Raw genomic sequence first — 19,696 nt, 5'->3', positions numbered from 1 at the left:
TCTCTCTCTCTCTCTCTCTCTCTCTCTCTCTCTCTCTCTCTCTCTCTCTCTCTCTCTCTCTCTCTCTCTCTCTCTTTTTTTCTCGTCCTTGAATATACGAGGAAAAACATATCAGTTTGATATATTTTTAACCTCAATATACTCTCCTCCTCCTCCTCCTTCTTCTCCGCCTCCTCCTCCTCCTCCTCCTCCTCCTCCTCCTAGTAAAGAAAAGGTGCCTGATTATCAGAGCGAATTTCGTAAGACTCCAATCAATTCTAAGAAATTCTGACGACTGTAATTTCGACGGAAACATATATTAGTAAATCTTGGAAGGCCTTCACCACAATATTCAACAATGCCATGAGTATATGCGTACCCTATCGTAACAGATGTTTAACTTTTAAAAATAAACCGAAATGGTGGAATAACGAAGTTCAAAACAGCCTTTCTCTTAAAAAACGCGTATACAGTAGATACATATCAAACTAGAATTGGACAGAACTCGCCGCGAAACCAAGAAATCAATAAAACGAAGCAAGAGAAATCTTGAAGAATATATAGCGGAAACAAGTAAATCTAATCCTTAAGAATTTGTGAGCTATGTAAATAATAAAAAGTCACTCACTTGTAGTATCGGACCGCTTGCTAATGATAATGGTAACCACACGAACGATGAAAATGAAATGGCTATAATCCTAAATAACTTTTTCGCATCCGTATTTCCCGACGAAGATTCTTTATCACCTCAACCGCCGGAGGTTAGTAGGACCGAATTTTTTTTTAAAGGCGTGCTCATCGTGGAAAGTGACATTTTACGCACAATTGAAAAGATTAAGGTAAGCAAAGCTCTTGGTCCAGACAAAATTACCCCTTGGATCTTAAAATAAATTAAACATCAAATTTGTAAACCGCTCGGATTGGAAACTAGCAAATGTCACACCAATTTTCAAAAAGGGGGACAAGTCTCATCCAGGAAACTATCGACCAATTAGCCTGACATCGATTGTTTGTAAGTTAATGGAGACTATCATTCGCGACAATATGGTGAAATTCTTCGAAGAAAATAATATAATAAATAATTCGCAACATGACTTCTGTAGTAAACGTTCGTATTTAACTAACTTACCTGATTTTTTTCATTATATTTTTGAGGTGTTCGATGAAAGCAGATCAGTAGATATCATATATCTGGATTTTCAAAAGGCATTTGATAAGGTCCCCCACCAACGACTGCTCAGCAAACTATTGGCGCACGGTATCTCGGGTAACATTCACAACTGGCTTGTGGACTGGCTCTCTGAGCGGAAACAATCGGAAACAATAACAATCGCGTTCAGTACGTAATGAATGACCAACAACTTTCTGCTGTAAGTAAAGAAAAGGATCTTGGAATCACCATATCAAGCGATTTAAGGCCCGGTCAGCATTTTTCAGAGGTAGTTAAAACTGCAAAGAAATTGGTTGGCTTCATCGGACGAGTCTTTAATAATAAGTCGGAAAAAGTAATATTAAAACTGTATAATTCGTTGGTTCGACCCCATCTAGAGTACTGTGTATAGCTTTGGTCTCCATATTACAGAAAAGACATAGAAAAGTTGGAACGGGTTCAACGAAGAGTAACAAAGATGATTCCTAGGTTGAGAAATTTATCGTATGAACAAAGGCTGAAAGAAGTAAATTTATTCAGCCTATCAAAACGAAGAATGCGAGGCGATCTAATAGAAGTGTTTAAAATGTGTAAAGGATACAGTAATATTAATGACGAAGATTACTTTACAATTGATCGGTCAAATAGAACAAGAAGAAATCACAATTTGAAGATAAGTGGTAAAAGATTCTCGTCGCATGAAGCTAAACACTTCTTCTTCAGTCGAGTTATTAATGTTTGGAGCTCTACCCTGTGATGTCGTAGATAGTACAATAGTTACGGCCTTCAAGAATAGATTAGACAAGTATTTTGAATCCAATCAGCAACTAAGATATTACTCATTGTCGTATTAACGTTAAATTCTTTCGAATACTGGTGTCCTTGTCCGTTTTTATCGCTCGGTTAGTGGCAGCAGTAATGGTAGTTCTTTCCTCTTTCCTACATAATTTCCATGTAATTTTCCATGCTACATGTTTTTTTTTTCTTTCCTGCCAGCTTTGGCTGGAGGGATGGGGGGGGGGGGGAGGAGCCTTCGCATTTGCTGTCCTTCATCTTCCACCTTTGATTAGATAGTTAGTGTAGCTTGTCACAAACAGCCTCGTAAGGACCAGCAGTTCTGCTGTTGTTTGTTCTTTCTTAATGCTCTTTGTGTTCCTCCTCCTCCTCCTTCTCCTCCTTTTACTTTTTCTCTTCCTCCTCCTCCTTTTGCTTCTCCTCCTCGTCGGCCTTTTCCTCCTCTTCCTCTTCCTCCTCGTCCTTTTGCTTCTCCTCTTCCTCCTCCCCTTGCTGTTGCTCTTTCCCTTCTTGTGTATTGCATTATCTTCACCGAACGATCCTCTCTGTCATGCAATATTACATACACACACGCATGCGGTGCCAATATGCATTCATAAGCTCGCGCACGCTCTCTCTCTCTCTCTCTCTCTCTCTCTCTCTCTCTCTCTCTCTCTCTCTCTCTCTCTCTCTCTCTCTCTCTCTCTCTCTCTCTCTCTCTCTCTCTCTCTCTCTCAGCATCCTCCACATTTTCCTTATTATCCACCTTCCCGGGCCTTTCTTTAGGCATCTGTTATTATGCTCACTCCAGGTCCTACCAGCTTGCTATCACTTATCCTCGCTTAAGGGCCTCAAGGACATCGTTATCAATTGTCCTACAGGATTCAATAAGGAGGAGGAGTTGGAGGAGGAGGAGGAGGAGGAGGAGGAAGAGAAAGAGGCTCTGGTAGTGATGGTGGTGGCCCTTCAGTATATAAATGGGAGGTCCACTTAGGAAGGATATTGTGTGAGGCGGTTCTGGCTAGCTTTTTGTGTGCGTGTGTGTGTATGTGTGTGTGTGTGTGTGTGTGTGTGTGTGTGTGTGTGTGTGTGTGTACAACTCATTAGGCATTATTCGTATAGTTTCTACCACTCAGGAAATATGAAGATAGGATGAAGTGGAAGAAAACGTTAGAAAGGAAGATTATAAAAAAATAATAGTAAAAAGGAATAAAATAACATAATGAAACACAAACAATCTTTTATGACTCATATATTTCCATTATCTTTATTACATTATTATAGACTTCACTAACAAACTTCATATCAGTTTTTATTAAATAGTTTACATTATCGACGAATTTGAAACGATAACAACGCACGGATTATCACTTTTTACAATAGTCTTATCATTATTATTATTCGTTCTGTTTTTAACTTTTACTAGTAGTACAGATTCATTTGGCCGTCATATGTTACCTGTTACTTTTACTAAGCCACAAAATGTACCTGTCTTTAGCTACACACACACACACACACACACACACACACACACACAGACACACTCACACACACACACACACACACACACACACACACACACACAGACACAGACACAGACACACACACACACACACACACACACACACACACACACACACACACACACACACACACACACACACACACAGACACAGACACACACACACACACACACACACACACACACACACACACACACACACACACACACACACACACACACACACACACACACACACAGAAACACAAACACACACTAAACAGGTACCTCTACGAATGCCTCTAGCAGTAGTACGTTGCTGTGTGATTTAAGAGTGACAAGACAGTTATTTAATACGTAAGTGATCTAGATAACGACAGCGTAACACTCTCTTGACTTCTGCTCTCTACCACTACTGATATTATCACCTACTGCGATACTTCTATTATTATTATTATTATTATTATTATTATTATTATTATTGTTATTATTACAACTACCATTATTCGTTTCTGTCGTGCGCATAAAAAGGGCTCTACTTGATATTTTCTCCCGTTTTCAAGACTAAGATGCTTGCTATTTAAAAGGACAACGCGAAATGACGGTGTAGCCGCGGTTCTCTTGATTTTAGAGCGACCTGATTGGCTGGCATTAGCTATGACGTCACTTGCGGGCGTGGCTTTGTACCCGTTTCGAGCTTTTCATTGGCTAAGCAAGGATAGATAACATGACGTCATCAGAGGGAAGACTCTGATTAGTCACCCTCACGCAAGAACCAATAACTAAGCGTCGTTGGTACTTTAGGAAAAAAACACGAGATAAAATAATAATAATAATCTATCTCTCCCGTTGGCACATTGGATATTTTTTTTTTTATCTGATGTGGAAATATGCTGATATGCCCTGTGTATTATCTGTTCATCCGGGAATGTATTGATTAGTTTTTAATTCACATTGTTTCTTTTTTTTTCGTTTTCGTTTTCAAGCTGCTCTTTTTCTGCTACAACGATTGGTTTGCCCCATCGTAGTAGTAGCAGCAGTAGTAGTAGAAGTAGTAGGAGTAATGGTGGTAGTCGTAGTAGTGTGGTGGTGGTTAGCAATAATATTTCTAAATAGTAGTAATGGAGGAGCTGGTGATAAATTGGTGGTGGTGGTGGTGGTAGTGGTGTTGATACATTATGTAGCAATTAGCAGTAGTGGTGGTAGTGTTGGTGGTGGTGGTGGCAGTGAGTGGTGGTGGTGATGTAACGTATGGTAGGTCTCAGGGTGTTGTTGGTGATTGTTGTTTCCATTGGTGGAGGTGTTTTTGTAAGGTGGTGATACGAAGGTGTTGGTGATACTGAGTGCAAATGGTATTAGTAGGACATGGTGGTGGTGTTGGTGGTTGTGCTGATACTGGTGATAGTGGTGGTAATAGTGGTACTGCTTTAAGTATTGGTGATGCTGATTTAAGTGTTCGTGATGTTACTGGGGTGGAGGTTGATGTGGTGGTGTTAGTATTAGTAGTGGTGTTGATGTTGTTGGTGGTGGTGCAGGTTTTGGTAAAGAGCAAAGCTTACCATTGCCCGATTCAGTATCCCCCTCCTTTTTGAAATGAATAGTCACCACATTTATATAATTTCCTTTTTATACTTCGAGTTCTGAAGTCCCATCTTTATTAATATATTCTTATAAATTTTATGAACGTTACTAATAACTGTAGTACTAAAAGGATTTAGTAATAATTTCGTAAAAAGGTTTGTTTTCAGTGATATAGATTCATCAACCATATCTTCATCAAACAACCTTTTCGATACATCCTCTTTCCCGTTTTAGAGCATTAGAATTTTCTCCTTTATGTAAAGCAAACTTTAGACGTTTTAATTATTCATTATCCACGTATGTGATTTTCCGTAAATTAGCGATTTTTTTGGATTATTTCCACTAAGAGCATATCGATACTTTCTAGAAGGGAGGGAGAGATATCACGGCACAGGCGCACCTACATTTCAATTCGGTACAGTGACTCGCATTGTGAAAACATGACGCAAGAATAAGTGAGGAAACTAAGGGAGATGCAACAAAGAGCTCACCAATCGCAACACGCTCTCAGGCAGTGCTTTCTCCTAACACTCCACCAGTCTTCTAAAGTCTCCCTCTTAAAACCTCAATTCTTCACACCAATGCAACTAACGGAGATAAAAGAAAGGAGTCTATTCATCACAGTACACTATCAAGAAATATTATTCTTATCCTACTCCACAAGTAACATCAAACTCCTTCTCAGTACCTTCCTCAAACCTCCATATTGTTTTGTCCATCTCGTCCTCCTAAAAGCTAACAAGTCACTGTAGCCAGATTGGTTAAGGTGAAACCGTGTTAAGAGTTCTAAACAACAGTAGTAACAGCAGCGGCGGCGGCGGAGGTGTATTAGCAGCAGCAGCTGCGTCAGCACTAGTACAAGATCACCACTCTACGTTGAGCAGGACAAAACCTGTTGTTAAGGACAAAACCTGTTGTTACTGTCTAAGGCTGCAGCTTACACGTCTCAGGGGCCGAAGAAACTGACTAGGAAGGACCCTGAATGGCGCCTACATACATGCTACATGCTGCCTACGCCAAACTTATATACAGGCGTTTATGTACAGTAAATACACAGCGGCAAAAAGAGCTTGAGAGGAGGTGAAAATGGAATGAAAAGTTTTATCATGGATTCAGAGGATGAAATAGAGATGGATGAAATGGGGGAGCTCTAGACACATTACAATGAATTATAAGGAAAGAAAAAGTGTTTGGAGGTGAGAGTTGATACTAAGGGGAGTGAAGTGCCTTAATGCATGAAAATAAAAACAAAAGACACCCGGATGAACAGACATATGAGAGTTAGAGAGAAGACGGACCGAAGCCAAGATACGTTAATAGATCAAATTATTTTGATCTGCAGGTGTGTTAAGAAGTGTTGAAAAATGGAAGGTGATGTTGAGTGTTAGTCATTATAGAACAAATATTGAAGGAAAAATAGACGAAACTTAGAGAAAAAAAAAGCTTGTTACAGAGATAACCTCCTGAAAATGATGAAAAATGGACCCGGAAAATCACGGACACCTTAATTAGAAAACTCGTACATTGAAAAAGAGTGAAGGTATAAAGCGGAAAAAAAAGGCCTCATATTACGAAGACGAATTTGAAAGATCTAAATATGATGAAGAAATATAATGCATGGATATGAAGAAAAGTTAATTACGAGAGTGAGTGAACAGTAATTATAGAAGGACTAGTAGTAGTTATGGTGGTAGTAGAAGTGTAATAGAAGTAGTGACAGTTTAGTAGTAGAGAGTATAGTTAGTATTATGCTTTACATGATAGAAAGAGACAAAGAATTATGTTGTGAAATATTACAATGATCTCGATTCTACAAACTTCTTACTTCGTGCATGATACATTGGCACTGACGAATACATACAAGAAGAGAACAAGGTCGAAATAATAATAATAATAATAATAATCATAATAATAATAATAATAATAATAATAATAATAATAATAATAATAATAATAATAATAAATGCTCCTCTACCTCTATGATCAACTATTATTGTTTAGATTCTATTATTGCTTCATTGCTATTATTGTTGCTGTTGTTTATCATTATTATTATTATTATTATTATTATTATTATTATTATTATTATTATTATTATTATTATTATTATTATTATTATTATTATTATTATTATTATTATTATTATTATTATTATTATTATTATTATTATTATTATTATTATTATTATTATTATTATTATTATTATTATTATTATTATTATTATTATCATCGTTATTATTCACTACAGTAACGAAAGACAATTGACCTGTGACGTCACAAAAACTTTAGTAACGTCAAAGAAATCGTTCCTCCACATCCCGTTTTCTCTTTTCACAGCAGTAACTCCGAAAAAAAGTTGCAAGAAAACGGTGTAATTAGTTGCCTCCAAAGTGCAAAGAAAAAAAATAATTGTGGCTGACTTTTTTTCCTTAACTTTTTCACTTGAGGAGCATAATTTTTACGTTTTTTTTTCTCTCCACGTCATATTTTACGTTAGCTTATGAGTTTCTTCTCGTGTCTGATATTTTTCTATCCCATCCACTTGACTGATTACGTCTAATATGCTCGTCAACTCGGCTCCTTTTAATTATCCTGTGCACTTTCCTCGGGGTTCCACTTTTCCCGTTTCTTTTCCCCGCATTTTTCTCGCTGTTTTTCATCTCACACCTTAATTACCGCGCACCTCACATCTTCCTCCTCGCCATCTTTGTCAGTCGCGCGGAAACATCACTCATTTCACCCGCGACGCTCATTCATCCGTGCTTCATCACCATCCTTCCCCTCCTCCACCTCTTCGCGCTGCTGCCTCGCCTGCACTCCCCTCTCCTCTCGCCCAACGCCTCGTCCAGCATCACTAACTTCCTTCTTGCGTCAATGCATCTCCTTATTTGCAGACTACATTGCCAAAATTTCTCCGTTAGCGTCAGTAATTACATTTTTATGTATTCGTGCAGTGATTCCTTGTCCTCGCGTCGCCGTCACTTTCACGCCTCCGTCCTTCAGTGTCGCGACAAAAAATACCATCTTCATCGCCTCCGTCAGATCTGTGTTCCACCTACTTGGGTCCGTCCTCCTCCTCCTCGGTGAAGAGGTAGGTGCTCCAGTAGGCCATGTTGAAGAAGGCGAACACGATGGGGAAGGTGATGCGGGAGATCACGTCGATCCGCTTGCTGCGCGTCGGGAACTTGGACAGCCAGGTGCGGCAGCAGTTCTGACGCGGCGCCGCCAGGTGGATCTCACACGGCCGCCCCTTGTCGCCGCCCATGCCGCCGTTGTGACGCGACACCAGGGGCTTCTGGGGAGGCAGGAGTAAGGGGGGATCAGTTACTCTCTGAGACCCTGCTGGAATACCAAGGGTGGAGGGAAGGATGGCCTGGAGGCATTAGTCCATTCTGCTCCCTACGCATTACAGCCAGACCGGGCCAGGCTCATGCCTTGCTGACGTCATGCCGAAAATATTAATACTTTTTTGTGTGTTTAGGAATGTAGTTCTACCTCTGAAATTCATAATAATTTTCCTGCATTTTTTTCTGACATTAACATAAACCCGCGTACAGAACGCTGTTTGTTATATCGTTCAAACAACACTAAAAAAAAAAAAAAAAAATCGTATGTACAAACAGTTATTCAAAACACACACACACACACACACACACACACACATATGAATGCGCACAAACACACACGCACTCAGACACACACACACACACACACACACACACACACACACACACACACACTCCCATAAATGCCCACAAACACACGTTCACACACACACACACACACACACACACACACACACACACACACACACACACACACACACACACACACACACTCCCATAAATACGTACAAACACACGCGCACTCACACACACACACACACACACACACACACACACACACACACACACACACACACACACTAACTAACTAACTACTTACTACTACTTACACTAACTACGAGCATGCACTCACCCAGCTGAATATGCCCACCCTAAAGGACCGATGCCAGACAAACCTGACCAAATTCGGCAAGTCCCTCCTCCACAACCCCCGTCATAGAGATCATACTTCCACCCGCCCTCCCTCCCCCCACTAGACCCACAAGACACCACAATATTCTCGTCCCGGTCAAAACTCGCACGGACAGATATCGGCTTAGTGCGATACCAACACTTGTGAGGGTCATTAACACCTCCATGATCACATGACCCCTCCACTCCTACACACACACACACACACACACACACACACACACAAATAAGTACAAACACACGCGAACTCTCTCTCTCTCGCACACACACAAAAAAACAAGCAAACAAACAAACAAACAAACAAACTAACTAACAAACGAACAAACTCAAACACATATAATTCAGTGTCAAAATGAACGTACGGTAAATGGATTTCCTTTTCAATGAAATTGATTGAATATTGTTCAAATCAAAAATAATCAAGTAGAAAATAATATGAACAGTTGGAAGCCATGTAGGCTACCCCTGTCACCAGCGTCGGGCCTGTGTGTTCGTAAATGTGTTAAGTAATGCAGCATAATTACTTCAAAATGCACGAGCATACTAATTTTTATATACGTACTTTGTCCATTATCATAATAGTAGTTGTGTTTACGCACTGAGCAGCTGCATGTACCATCCAGCCTCTGCTTGTGTGTGTGTGTGTGTGTGCGTGTGTGTGTGTGTGAACGTGTTATGTGTACTATGAACATTAGTGTGCACACGTGTATCAGTAATTGTAGCATAGTCCATCTTAATTTAACGTGCGGAATCATCCTTCTGAATGCAAAACACAAGAGGCGGCACCTGCATCGTGACGTGCGGCATGACGTCAGCGCGCGGGGTGGAGTCTGGCGGGAATCTGGCAGTTCCGGGCGGCGGAACAGAGTAATGCATCCCACGGCCTTCCCTGAGCCACACACTGGTGCTAGCGTCGGGGGAGAGCACACACACACACACACACACACACACACACATACACACGTTTCTATAGAGAGACAAATACACATACAGACTCTTGCTAAACTTCTAAAAGCGAACTGCATGCGCACAGGCTGTCAGCGGGCTGTCTTAGGTGTCAGCCAAGCTGTCAGCAGGCCGTCGGTGGTGTCAGTCAGGCCTTTCACAGCGCGATGTGCGTCGTCAGCGCGGCTAATCAGCTACTGAGGCGTAGGCAGCAGATTACTTAGCTAATGAGGCGAGTCAGTAGAATCATGAGGCTGAAGGCAGCTGGACAGTCAGTAGTACTCAGTACCTGATGGGCTTGCATCCGAAACGCCCGGGACAGAGGGACAGGAGAGCAACGAGAGGGTTAGGACACAGAAGGAAGACAAGCAGCAGTGACAGGACACGAAGGCCAGTGAGGGACACGTCATGACAGCACAACAAGAACAGTAACACAGACCAGGACAGGGACAGGAGGAACAGGACAATGTCGAGAAAAATAAGGATGCGGAGAAGTGATCCAGAACAGAGAAGAAATGGTCAGGACATAATAAGAGAAGTCAGGGAAAGTCAGGACGGTGCCAGGAGGGTGTCGGAGTGTGTCAGCGGAAAGGGGCAGTGGAAGGAAGTCGCGTCAGACGGAGGATCAGACAGAGTGTGAGGCGCGGATGCACAGGTGCCCGGAGAACGGTGCCGAGCGGTGCGGAGCGGGACAGGCGGGGACCGGGAGGGACTTGGCCATCACTCACCGTCTTGGCCACCAGGAGGTCCATCAGCCGCCGGGGTCGCGGAGGGGGGGCCGGCTGGCGGGGCAAGACGGAAACTCTCTGTAGAAACAATAATAGCAACAAAGAACATTACTGGCCGTGTCTCATTCCCTCCCTGACCCAGTCCGTCCGTCCGTCTGGAGGTATAGAATGGAGGGGGTGAGACTACAGGGAACAGGTAGGAGAGGGAGGGAGGAAGGGAAGGAACGTGCTCATTAGAGAGAGTGGGGAAGGAGGAAGGGTTGAGCGTGCCTGATGGACGAGAAGGAAGGGGAAACTTGCTCTGTGTGAGGGAACAGGGAAAGTGGGAAGCAGGAAACTAAGGGTTAAGTGGATTGGTCCATGCTGGCCTTGTCGGTGGTTTGAGGGCGACAGTGACAGTCCCCTCGCGTCACCTGTCTCAAAGATACAAATACACGCACACACGTATACACACATAATTAAAAAGGGTATTTATCATGATTGCTAAGGAGCGGAAGGTCGTGGATTGCATCGGAGAAGGAGACAGAGCAATCTAAGTTAAGGGATTTTTTGTTACAATGGACTTGAGAAAGTTATAAACCAAGATGCAATGGAGTCTCAGGCATGGATTATACTACAGGGAAGCGTCTTACTACAAGGCTTTGTGCTTGGTTATGCTCTCTACAGTTCTATGGGAGATATAAAGTAAGGACAAATAGTATGTAGCGTAGGGTGCTTCATAGTTCAGGCAGAGGAACAGAAAGGTTGATTGGGTTCAGAGATTCTAGGAAAGAGATCTTGAAAAGGTTCTACATAAGCATTAGACTGACAGGGGCTATGAGAATTTATACCTGACAGTGTAAACTATGCACAGAAAACAGCATGATCGACAATAGCAGTTCCGAAGGGAAAAGAATATTAGTAGACTGAGACACTAGAGGGTGAGAAAGCTATTGCCTGAAAGCTCTTGTAGGAGTGGAGAACCGTCAGAGCAGCAGCAGCACGGGAGGATATTGATGTACTAGGGTAGAGAAGCGAGCATTAGCACTAGGCATAAGAACAGTAACATCATTAGGCACAGCATCATAAGCAGCATCAGTACCGTTAGTAGCACTACAAAGGGAGACTAAAGCACTACGACAGAGGGGCAAACATCAGCGTCTGCATCAGGCAGGGCAGCATCACAAGCATCCTAAGCATCATCAGCATCAGCATCACCAGCCTCCTGCGGCACCCACCATGCCGAAGGTGTGACCGTCCTCGCCGGCCTCCTGCAGCGCCGCCTCCAGCGCCGCCGCGTGATCCCGCTCCCACTGCAGCTTCTGCTCCTTCAGCTTCTCCTTGAGCTTCTCGCGGTGCTTGTCGGAGCGAGACGCGTAGTTGACCAGCGCGAACTCCAGCAGCGCGCCGAACACGAAGGTGAGGCACACGCCCGTCCACACGTCGATGGCCTGCACGGCGCCGAAGACGACGGCGATGACGATCATGACGAAGAGGAGGAAAGCCACCACAAACATGGCCATGACGACGAATACCATGATGATGAGAGCCACGGGGGGAAGATGTCGATGACGACGATGAACATCACCGCGAAGACGCCCACCACGACGACCACAGCCAGGACCACAAAAGAAGTGTCGTCACTGTCATTCAGGGTCAGGCGGAAAACACACACACAAACACACATATACGCACACACAATTTCAACATATTGCATCATCTTAAACATCAATATATCATGCAAACATATAACCATCATCATCATGACTATCATCACTATCATCATCATTGTCATCACCACCACCAGCGAGGTTGTTGAGAGAAGAGAGGGTTGACAAATGACGCTCGAGTCCAGCCTCTTTGCGGGGCGTGACACTGAAAGCGAGGAGGAAGCAGCCAAATCGTGGGGCGCGCACTGGCCTGAGTGGGACAGGGGGAGGGAGGGGAAGCGGAGGGAGGCATGCTGTTTAGAAGAAGCAGCTTGAGGAGGGGGGGGGGGGGAGGCAGAAGGCGGGGAGGGGAGGGAAGGCGCCGTCAAAGAGAAACAGTTCGTATATGAAGCACTGGGAAGGGCTGCAGCCAGGAAAAGGAAGTGTCGCGCTCATGTGCCACTGACTTAGGAGCCGACGGGCAGGCGACGCAGAGTCGCCTCCGCCACATTGCCGCCGCTGGACGCCCTTTTGGCGGGCGGCGGCGGCGGCGGCGTCTCGGGCGGGGAGGCGTAATGAAAAGGCTCAGGACACACGGCAAGATGGGGACATAATGGACTCTTTTCTCTCCATCTTTGAGGAATATTTTCGTCCAGACGCGGCCGTATGCTGAAGCAAAACTGGCCGCGTAGCACTCTCATGCAGGATAAAAAAAAAACACGCACACAAAAAAACACACATACACACACGCACACACAGTGCAACACCCAGACACTCGAGCAACACAACAGGCAAGCGGCACCCTTGGGGAGGGAGGAGGGCCAAATGGTGCCCGGCAGGGGTTGTTAAGAAGGGATGGACGGGGCGGGAGGACATGCAGGCAGCGGCGTTAGTGTGGGCGAGGGCGGGCGGGCGGGCGTGGCGTGGCGTGGGCGAGGGCGTGCTGGCCCCACGGGATGCAGGACACACCGAGACACTCGCGGATTGACCTTGGTGTAGGACACCGGTGGCAGAGTATTGTTTATACTGGAGGTCTGCGTGGACATCGTCAGGAGGGTGGTGACCCCCAGCGAGACCCTTGCCGGCACGGCGTTCTGGTCCAGCCAGAAGGACACCCACGACACGATCACCAGCATGCAGCAGGGGATGTAGTACTGGATCAGGTAGTACGAGAACTCGCGCTTGAAGACCAGGTCAACCCGCAGACAACTGTATTCACCTGTACCGACAGTTACAAGGGGTTACTAGTGGTGCCCCGGGGGCGGACACGCTACCTTGGTGTAGGACACGGGCGGCAGCGACTGGTTGATGGAGGACGTCTGGGTGGACATGGTAAGCAAGGTGGTGACGCCGAGGGCCACGCGGGCGGGCACGGCGTTCTGGTCCAGCCAGAAGGACACCCACGACACGATCACCAGCATGCAGCACGGGATGTAGTACTGGATCAGGTAGTACGAGAACTCGCGCTTGAAGATCAGCGCCACCAGCAGGCACGAGTATTCACCTGTGACGGAGACCCATTACTGGAGAGCCTCCACCTGCGGGGAGGCGAGGAGGGGGAGCAGGAGGAAGAGGGGGGAGGAGGAGGACGTGGAGGAGAAGGACGAGGAGGAGGAGGAGGAGGAGGAGGAGGCACTAGTATTCATCTATGACGGAGACCCATTACTGGAGAGCCTCCACCTGCGGAGAGGCGAGGAGGGGGAGCAGGAGGAAGAGGGGGGAGGAGGAGGAGAACGTGGAGGAGAAGGACGAGGAGGAGGAGGAGGAGGAGGAGCTACGAGTATTCACCAGTGACGGAGATGCAGTACTTAACATACTAACGTAAGGAGTCTGCAAGAGTCCGGCTGGCCTGTACAAGGCAGCTTCTGTGAACCTAACCCCACCTAACATAACCATCCATGATTTTATCTAATCTTTTTTTTAATGTGACTATCGTATTAGCACTCATAACATGACTGCCAAGCCTATTCCATTCATCTACCACTCTGTCGGTAAACCAATTTTTATTGACTCTGAATTCATCCAGTTTAAACCAATTACTATGTGTCTTACCCGGTTTTCTTCTCATCAGAACCTTATTATTATACCCCTTATTAAAGCCATTCATCCATTTATAAACTTGTATCAAATTTTCTCGCACTCTTCGCTTTTCTAGGGAATGCATGTGTAATTGTGCATGTCTTTCCTTATACGGCAAGTTTCTTAGCCCGCGAATAATCTGTCATCCTTCTCTGTGACGATTTTAACATTTTGATATCCATTCTATAGTAGGGTGACCAGAACTGAAACGCATAATCAAGATGAGGTCTAACTAATGCTAAATATAACTTTAGGATGACTTCGGCGCTTTTGTTGCTTACGCTCCTTGAAATGAATCCAAGTACCTTATTTGCACGATTTTAAGCTTGTGCCCTTGAACGGGGATCAGAGCTCACAAGACCACTAAATCCCTCTCGCACCCAGACCTGCTTATGGGACTGTCATTTAAGCAATAGTTATGTGAGGGGTTGTTCCTGCCTACACTCAGAATACTGCACTTCCCGACATTCAACTCCATCTGCCATTTTCCCGCTCAGTTATAAAATCTGTTTAGTTCCTCCTGGAGAATACTAGCGTCCTGATCCGACACAATTACTCTGGCTAGCTTGGCATCATTTGCAAACTTACTGACATTACTTCTAATTCTTGTATCTAAATCATTAATATAAATGATAATCAGCAGTGGACCCAATTCCGAACCTTGTGGGACCCCACACGGAACACAGCCCCAGTCAGATCTTTTACCATTGATTTGTACTCTTTGCTTCCTATTGTTCAGCCTCGCCCTGACCCAGTTCAATACTTTCTCGTCTACTCCGTGAGCCTGTAATTTAAGCAACAGTCGGTGGTGAGGAATTTTGTCGAGCGCTTTACTAAAATCAAGATAAATTATATCATACTTTTCATCTCTGTCTACCGCCTCAAATACTTTATTGTAGAAGGACAAGAGATTGATGAGGCAGAACCTACCTTTTGTGAACCCATGCTGAGAGTCGTGAATTAAGCTGTTTCTCTGTAGCCTAGATGATCCCGAATGCTCCTGCTGGCAATTACAGACTCCAACTTCTTGTTTATAACTGATGTTAAGCTAATTAGGCAATAGTCAGAAGTAGATGATGTCCCCCTTTTAAAAATCGGTGTCACATTAGCTACTTTCCAAGGCTGGGCATATAACAATAATTTATTGACATCTTAAAAATATCGGTTAGTGGGCCACAGAGAACCTCTTTGCATTCTTTCAGAACTCGTGGAAATATTTCGTCAGGTCCTGGCGATATATTTTTCTTTAACTTATCTACCTCTTCCTGGACTCCCTGCCTGCTGATGATTATATAACTCAATTTTTCGCCATTTACGCCCTCATATCCTTGAACTCTCTCCGGCATTGTCGTTCGATCCTCTTGTGTAAAGACTGAGAGGCAGTAGTCGTTCAACATTGAGCTCATATTTTCGCAATTTTCAACGTGAGGAAGAGGAGGAGGAGGAGGAGGAGGCACGAGTATTCATCTGTGACGGAGACTCATTACTGGCGCTCCTCACCAGTGGGGAGACAGGAGAGGAGGAGGAGGAGAAGGAGGAGGAGGAGGAGGAGGAGGAGGATAGAAGAGAAAGAAGGGGAGGAGAGTGGAAAAGGAAGAGGAGGACGAGGAGGAGTAGGGGGAAGGACGAGGAGGAGGAGGAGTATTAAGAAGACAAGGACGAGGAGGAATAGGAAGAGGACGAGGAGGAGTAGGGAGAGGACGAGGAGGAGTAGGAAGAGGGCGAGGACGAGAACGAGAATAGAAGAGGAAGAAGGTGGAGGAGAATGGAGAAGGAAGAAGAGGAGTAGGAGAAGGATAGAGAGGAAGAGAAGGAAAAGGGGAAGGAGAAAACAACATGGCGATGACATATATGAGCAAAAAGACATTACGTACATGCAAGGAAAATGACCCGGGAGAGATAAAGACAGAGACAGAGACGGGACACAGGAGCTGATAAGGTGTGGTCAACAAATCCACTAATAGCTGTGCCGTCTCTGCCCGGAAAGTGGAAACACACACACACACACACACACACACACACACACACACACACACACACACACACACACACACACACACACACACACACACACACACACACTGTTTTTCATTCATTAGCCTTTTCAGTGATCTCAAGAGTGTGTCAGCTACTTCTATGCCTAAAATACGCATATAAAGCCTGATAAATTTAATACAAAAGACATAATAATCTTTCAGCCATTTGTATTTCTTCTTTTCTTTCTTTTCGATCCTGTGCTGTTATTTTTCCTTCAGCTTGTGGCCAAGGGAAATAGATAACAGTAGAGTAAAAAAAAAAAAAATCTGCGCATCGCTCTCAGAATCGTTCGTATGACTTCTCAATTATAGCTCGTTTTCCTTCTCTTTACACTGCCTTCTGTCGCGGAAAAAAATAAGCAGAGTTGCCTCGGGACCAGCCTCACCCACTCTCACCCAAGCCTACCCAAGTTTCCTTTGAGGCTGTGATACGCCCTTCTGCCTACCCTCCCTTCCCTCCTCTCCCTTCCTTCGATCCCTTCACGCCTCTTTGTTCCTGGCTCTCCTCCCTCTGTTCCCTCACCTCACGCTCGTTGTTACCCTCACACCCTTCCCTTCCTTCCTTCCGTATCTCTCCACAACTTTCCCTCCCCTTCCTTCCTTACGTATATATCCCTACGTGACATATCCTCCCCTCCCCTTACATCTTTTCCTCCCTTCCTGCCTCTCTTTTCCACCCCTTTCCCGACTCAGCTCTCCTCCGTCTGCCCACACATTTCACGCTTCTCCTAACCCTCACTTCCGCTTCCCTTCACTTCCCTTCGTATCTTCCTTCACCTCTTTTCTTCCCTTCCCTCTATCCCTTCACGCCCCTCTCTCCTCACCTCAAACTCCTCTCAACCCTCACACCCTCTTCCATCTCTCCACGCTTCCCTCCGCATCCCCCTTCACGTTTTTCCCTCCCTTCCCTCCATCCCTTCACGCCCCTCTCTCCTCACCTGAACCTCCCCTCAACCCTCACACCCTCTTCCATCTCTCCACCCTTCCCTCCGCATCCCATTCACGTCTTTCCTCCTTCCCCTCCCTCCCTCCCGTCTTTCCCTCGCCGTTTTCCGCCTTAAGTTACGGTGCTTCGGTTGCCTCTCAGTGAAAACAAGGGCGGAGTGAATAATAAGGAGGAAGCCGAGATATCATGGCCGGAAAACAAACTTAAAGCGGTTTACTGTTTGTGCTCATTTATCTTTCGTTTGTTTTGCCTCTTGTTATTGGCTCGTACGTTTTTATAGCTCGTATTTGAGTTGGAACATGTATATCGGCTTCCAATATTTATTACTAGATTTATTTTAGAATTTATATTGTTTCGAGATTCCAAGGTCTTGTTAATCTTTTTTGATGTCCAGTCGATCTTGTCTCCAACCAGGATAAACGGCAAAGCATATAACGGACTTTTTTTTTTTTTTTTTTTTTTTGCATATACTGAAACGACTTCCTTCCTTAGTCATAGCGATAATAGTCTAAGTTAAGGCACATCAGGTTTGGGAGCAACACGCCCTTTAAGAACTTTTCATCCATATGTTCCAGTTCCATTTGACAACACATGGCAGACCATTTTTTTTATAAACTCAAAAAATCTACGCCCATAGTTATAAAAGAAATAAAACCACGTTCAAACAGCAGATTAGAGAGAGCAAAACACGGCCCTTGAACAACCCTCTATACCACTTGACTAACATAAAGCAAACCAAAGTCTGCTCTCTGTTATAAATTAAGGAGTTCACTTTGAGAGGCAGCAGATTATATAGAACAACGCAGCCCCTAAGAACCCTGTCTACCTACCCTCAAATAATTTCCATCTCGACACCGCCGACACCGCCATCACACTTATGTCATTAAGGTTGTTTATGTGCCGAAGGGGTTATTAGCCCTGCCTCTCAGTGTCTTGTAAAAGGGATGACTTAGTAATTCCTGAGACCCTCTTTTGAAGTTTTTTTTTTTTACAACAAAGGAGACAGCTCAAGGGCACACAAAAAAAGGAAACAATAATAGTAAAAAAAAAAACCCGCTGCTCGCTGCTCCTAGAAAAGAATCAAAAGAGGTGGCCGAAAGAGAGGTCAATTTCGGGAGGAGAGGTGTCCTGATACCCTTCTCTTGAAAGAGTTCAAGTCGTAGGCAGGAAGAAATACAGATGAAGGAAGATTGTTCCAGAGTTTACAAGCGTGAGGGATGAAAGAGTGAAGATGCTGGTTAACTCTTGCATAAGGGGTTTGGACAGTATAGGGATGAGCATGAGTAGAAAGTCGTGTGCAGCGGGGCCGCGGGAGGGGGGAGGCATGCAGTTAGCAAGTTCAGAAGAGCAGTCAGCGTGGAAATATCGATAGAAGATAGAAAGAGAGGCAACATCGCGACGGAATTTAAGAGGTAGAAGACTATCAGTAGGAGGAGGAGAGCTGATGAGACGAAGAGCCTTAGACTCCACTCTGTCCAGAAGAGCTGTGTGAGTGGAGCCCCCCCACACGTGAGATGCATACTTCATACGAGGGCGGACAAGGCCCCTGTATATGGATAGCAACTGCGCGGGGAAGAAGAACTGGCGGAGACGATACGAAACGCCCAACCTCGAGGAAGTTGATTTAGCGAGAGAGGACATTTGAAGTTTCCAGTTGAGATTATGAGTTAACGATAGACCGAGGATGTTTAGTGTTGAAGATGGTGATAGCTGAGTGTTGTCGAAGAATAGAGGATAGGTGTTTGGAAGATTGTGTCGAGTTGATAGGTGGATAAATTGAGTTTTTGAGGCATTGAAGGACACAAGGTTCCTTCTGCCCCAATCGGAAATGATAGCAAGGTCTGAAGTTAAGCGTTCTGCAGCCTCCAGTCTGGAGTCGTGTACTTCCTGTTGTGATGGTCTTCTATTGAAAGAAGTTGAATAATGCAGAGTGGAGTCGTCGGCGTATGAGTGGACAGGACAGTTTGTTATGGAAAGATGATCATTGATGAATAACAGGAAGAGAGTGGGTGATAGGACAGAGCCCTGTGGAACACCACTGTTGATAGGTTTAGGGGAAGAACAGTGACCGTCTACCACCGCAGAGATAGAACGGCCGGAAAGGAAACTAGAGATAAAGGAACAGAGAGAGGGATAGAATCCGAATGAGGGCAGTTTAGAAAGCAAAGACTTGTGCCAGACTCTATCGAAGGCTTTCGATATGTCTAGCGCAACAGAGAAAGTTTCACCGAAACGGCTAAGAGAGGATGACCAAGAGTCAGTTAAGAGAGCAAGAAGATCGCCAGTAGAACGCCCCTTGCGGAACCCATACT

General features: G+C 44.8%; 1 protein-coding gene across 6 annotated transcripts in view; it reads right to left on the bottom strand.

Annotated features, from left to right (window-relative positions):
* Nucleotides 1-3,139: 3,139 nt before the first annotated feature.
* Nucleotides 3,140-19,696, bottom strand: part of LOC127007153 (glutamate-gated chloride channel-like) — a 53,391-nt gene continuing 36,834 nt past the window's right edge. The window contains exons 9-12 of one of the 6 annotated variants that reach the window (XM_050877837.1): nucleotides 13,598-13,827; nucleotides 11,913-12,125; nucleotides 10,696-10,773; nucleotides 3,140-8,280 (exon numbers count right to left, since the gene is read on the bottom strand). In XM_050877837.1, the coding sequence (XP_050733794.1) occupies nucleotides 8,041-8,280; nucleotides 10,696-10,773; nucleotides 11,913-12,125; nucleotides 13,598-13,827 (761 nt within the window). In that variant the 3' untranslated portion in view covers nucleotides 3,140-8,040. Of the gene's footprint in view, nucleotides 8,281-10,695; nucleotides 10,774-11,912; nucleotides 12,126-13,312; nucleotides 13,543-13,597; nucleotides 13,828-19,696 lie in introns of all 6 variants that reach the window. The other 5 variants (XM_050877838.1, XM_050877836.1, XM_050877839.1 and 2 more) reach the window with 5 other exon arrangements.

The sequence above is a fragment of the Eriocheir sinensis genome, chromosome 34 (genome assembly GCF_024679095.1).
Source record: "Eriocheir sinensis breed Jianghai 21 chromosome 34, ASM2467909v1, whole genome shotgun sequence".
NCBI lineage: Eukaryota > Metazoa > Arthropoda > Malacostraca > Decapoda > Varunidae > Eriocheir > Eriocheir sinensis.
This window is presented reverse-complemented; position numbering and strand designations above follow the sequence as displayed.